This window comes from Brassica oleracea, chromosome C1 (genome assembly GCF_000695525.1).
Source record: "Brassica oleracea var. oleracea cultivar TO1000 chromosome C1, BOL, whole genome shotgun sequence".
In the NCBI taxonomy this organism is placed as follows: domain Eukaryota; kingdom Viridiplantae; phylum Streptophyta; class Magnoliopsida; order Brassicales; family Brassicaceae; genus Brassica; species Brassica oleracea.
The window spans coordinates 38,449,456-38,451,871 of record NC_027748.1 but is presented as its reverse complement, the minus strand read 5'-3'; the positions used below and the strand labels follow the sequence as shown (position 1 = coordinate 38,451,871).

The following is a 2,416-nucleotide window of genomic DNA, read 5'->3' as shown; positions in this document are numbered from 1 at the left end:
AGACAGAAATGGTCTCCAACTGAAGATATTGCGCTCATCAGTGCTTGGCTTAACACCTCCAAAGATCCGGTGGTGGGAATGAGCAGAAAGCAATCGTGTTTTGGAAACGGATTGCAGGTTATTTTGCATCATGTCCAAAGGTTGCTGGTTTGCAAAAGAGAGGGGCAACACAATGTAAACAAAGGTGGAGGAAGCTTAACGAGGGTGTTTGTAAGTTTGTTGGGTGTTTTGATGCAGCTAGGAAACAGAAATCCAGTGGGCAGAGTGAGGATGATGTATTAAAAATGGCTCATGAAATATTCTTCAAGGTCAAGTTTACCCTCGAGCATGCTTGGTTAGAACTTCGCCATGATCAGAAATGGTGTGGTGCTTCAGAGACTAAAGACAAGGTAAGCTCAAAAAGAAGAAAATTGAATGATCAGTCCCAACAGTCAGCGTCTTCTGTGCCAGGGTGCGATGGTGAGGATGAAGCATCGGCTCGGCCCATTGGTGTCAAAGCAGCAAAGGGCAAAGGTAAAAGCAAGGCAAAGACTTCGGACAAGGCAGTGGAGTTTCAGGGCATCTGGGAGATAAAGCAAAGGGATTTTGAGTTAAAGGAGAAGCTTAACAAGCAAAAGTTGCTTGATAGCCTCATTGCCAAGACAGAGCCTCTAGATGAACTAGAAATCTCTTTTAAAAACAAACTAATAACTGACATGTTGTTAAGTTAGAATGGGAAGTTAGTTTGGTTTCTCTTGTGTGCTTAATCTGGAGTCTGTAGTTTGTTGTTGTTGTGCTTAATATCGAGTCTCTTTGTTGCTGGTCTGTATGCTGGTTTCTCTTTGTTGTTATTGTCGGGTCTGTAGTATGTTTTTTTTGTCTTGGTTAATGCTTAATGTTTGGTGTATCTCGTCCCTGTTGCTTGGTAATAAAGCTTAATGTTGTGTTGTTGTTTTCTTCCTTGTTGTGTAGTAATAAAGTATCTCGTCTTGTTGTATCTCGTGTTGTCTTATGTATCTTTCCTCTCTTTGTTTTATTGCAGGTATATCACATGGGACTTGCAGACGAAGACAATTACCATGTGACAGAACAAGACAATATGTCTGATGTAATAAAGTTGTTGAGTTTTGTATCTTGTGAAGTCATAATTTGTGTGAAATGTTTCACTGTTTTTTTTAGTTGTACCAAACGATATACAACCTGTCTAAACTTGTCTATATAAACTTGTGAGAAAGAAATCAAATGCAAAACAGAACAACAACTTTGAGCATCTTCATATCTTTTTCAAAAGCAATTGTTTCTTCTCCTTAACCGAGCAAAACAAATCATCTCTAAGCAATTGTTTCTTCTCCTTCACGTTTCTTATCCTTCTCATTTCTTCTCCTTCACATTTCTTCTTCTTCTCATTTCTTCTCCTTCTCATTTCAAATGGCATCTTCTTCTTCTAATAATTTCGAAGACTTGGATGAAAGATTTGATCATTCGATCAACAATTCGAAAATCTTCTAATTCGTCATGGTGAGCATCAAGAAGCATCAAGGTCAAAAAAGAAACGAGCTTACATTGAAAGACAACGAGAAGAAGGACACATGCAGTTATGGAACGATTATTTTAGTGAAGATGCAGCATATCTTTCTCACATGTTTCGACGGTGTTTTCGAATGAACAAGCCCTTGTTCATGCGTATTGTTGATGGACTATCTGCTGAAATCCCATACTTTCAACAAAGAAGAGAAGCTACTGGAAGGTTCGGTCACTCCCTGTTACAAAAGGCAACGACAACAATTCGTATAATGGCATATGGTTGCCCAGCTGATGCGGTCGACGAATACCTCCGACTTGGCGCGACCACCGCGCTTTTATGCTTGGAACATTTTGTTCAAGGAATCATAAATTTATTTGGAGATGAGTATCTAAGAAGACCCACGCCAGAAGATCTTCAATGTCTACTCGATATTGTAGAGATAAGCGGGTTTCCCGTGATGATAGGAAGCATTGATTGTATGCATTGGGAGTGAAAGAATTGTCCGATCGCATGGAAAGGTCAATATACACGTGGATCAGGAAAGCCAACAATTGTTTTAGAAGCTGTAGCTTCACAAGATCTCTGGATATGACACGCGTTTTTCGTACCTCCAGGTACATTAAACGATATCAATGTTCTTGATCGATCACCGGTTTTTTATGTATATTACAAGGTCGAGCTCCAAAAGTTAATTACTTTGTCAACGGACACGAGTACAATTTGGCTTACTATCTCACAGATAGTATTTATCCAAAATGGGCTACTTTTGTCCAATCTATTTCACTTCCGCAAGGTCCGAAAGCATTTTTATTCGCTACACAGCAAGAAGTTGTACGTAAAGATGTCGAGCGTGCTTTTGGGGTCTTGCAAGCTCGATTTTCCATAGTCAAAAATCTAGCTCTTTTGTGGGAT

At 39.6% G+C, this 2,416-nt stretch overlaps 1 protein-coding gene across 1 annotated transcript; it reads left to right on the top strand.

Annotated features, from left to right (window-relative positions):
* The first annotated feature begins 1,568 nt into the window (after window positions 1-1,568).
* Window positions 1,569-1,997, top strand: LOC106339596. Its single transcript, XM_013778440.1, has one exon. The coding sequence runs from the start codon at window positions 1,569-1,571 to the stop codon at window positions 1,995-1,997; it is 429 nt and encodes a 142-aa protein (XP_013633894.1).
* The last annotated feature ends 419 nt before the right edge of the window (window positions 1,998-2,416 follow it).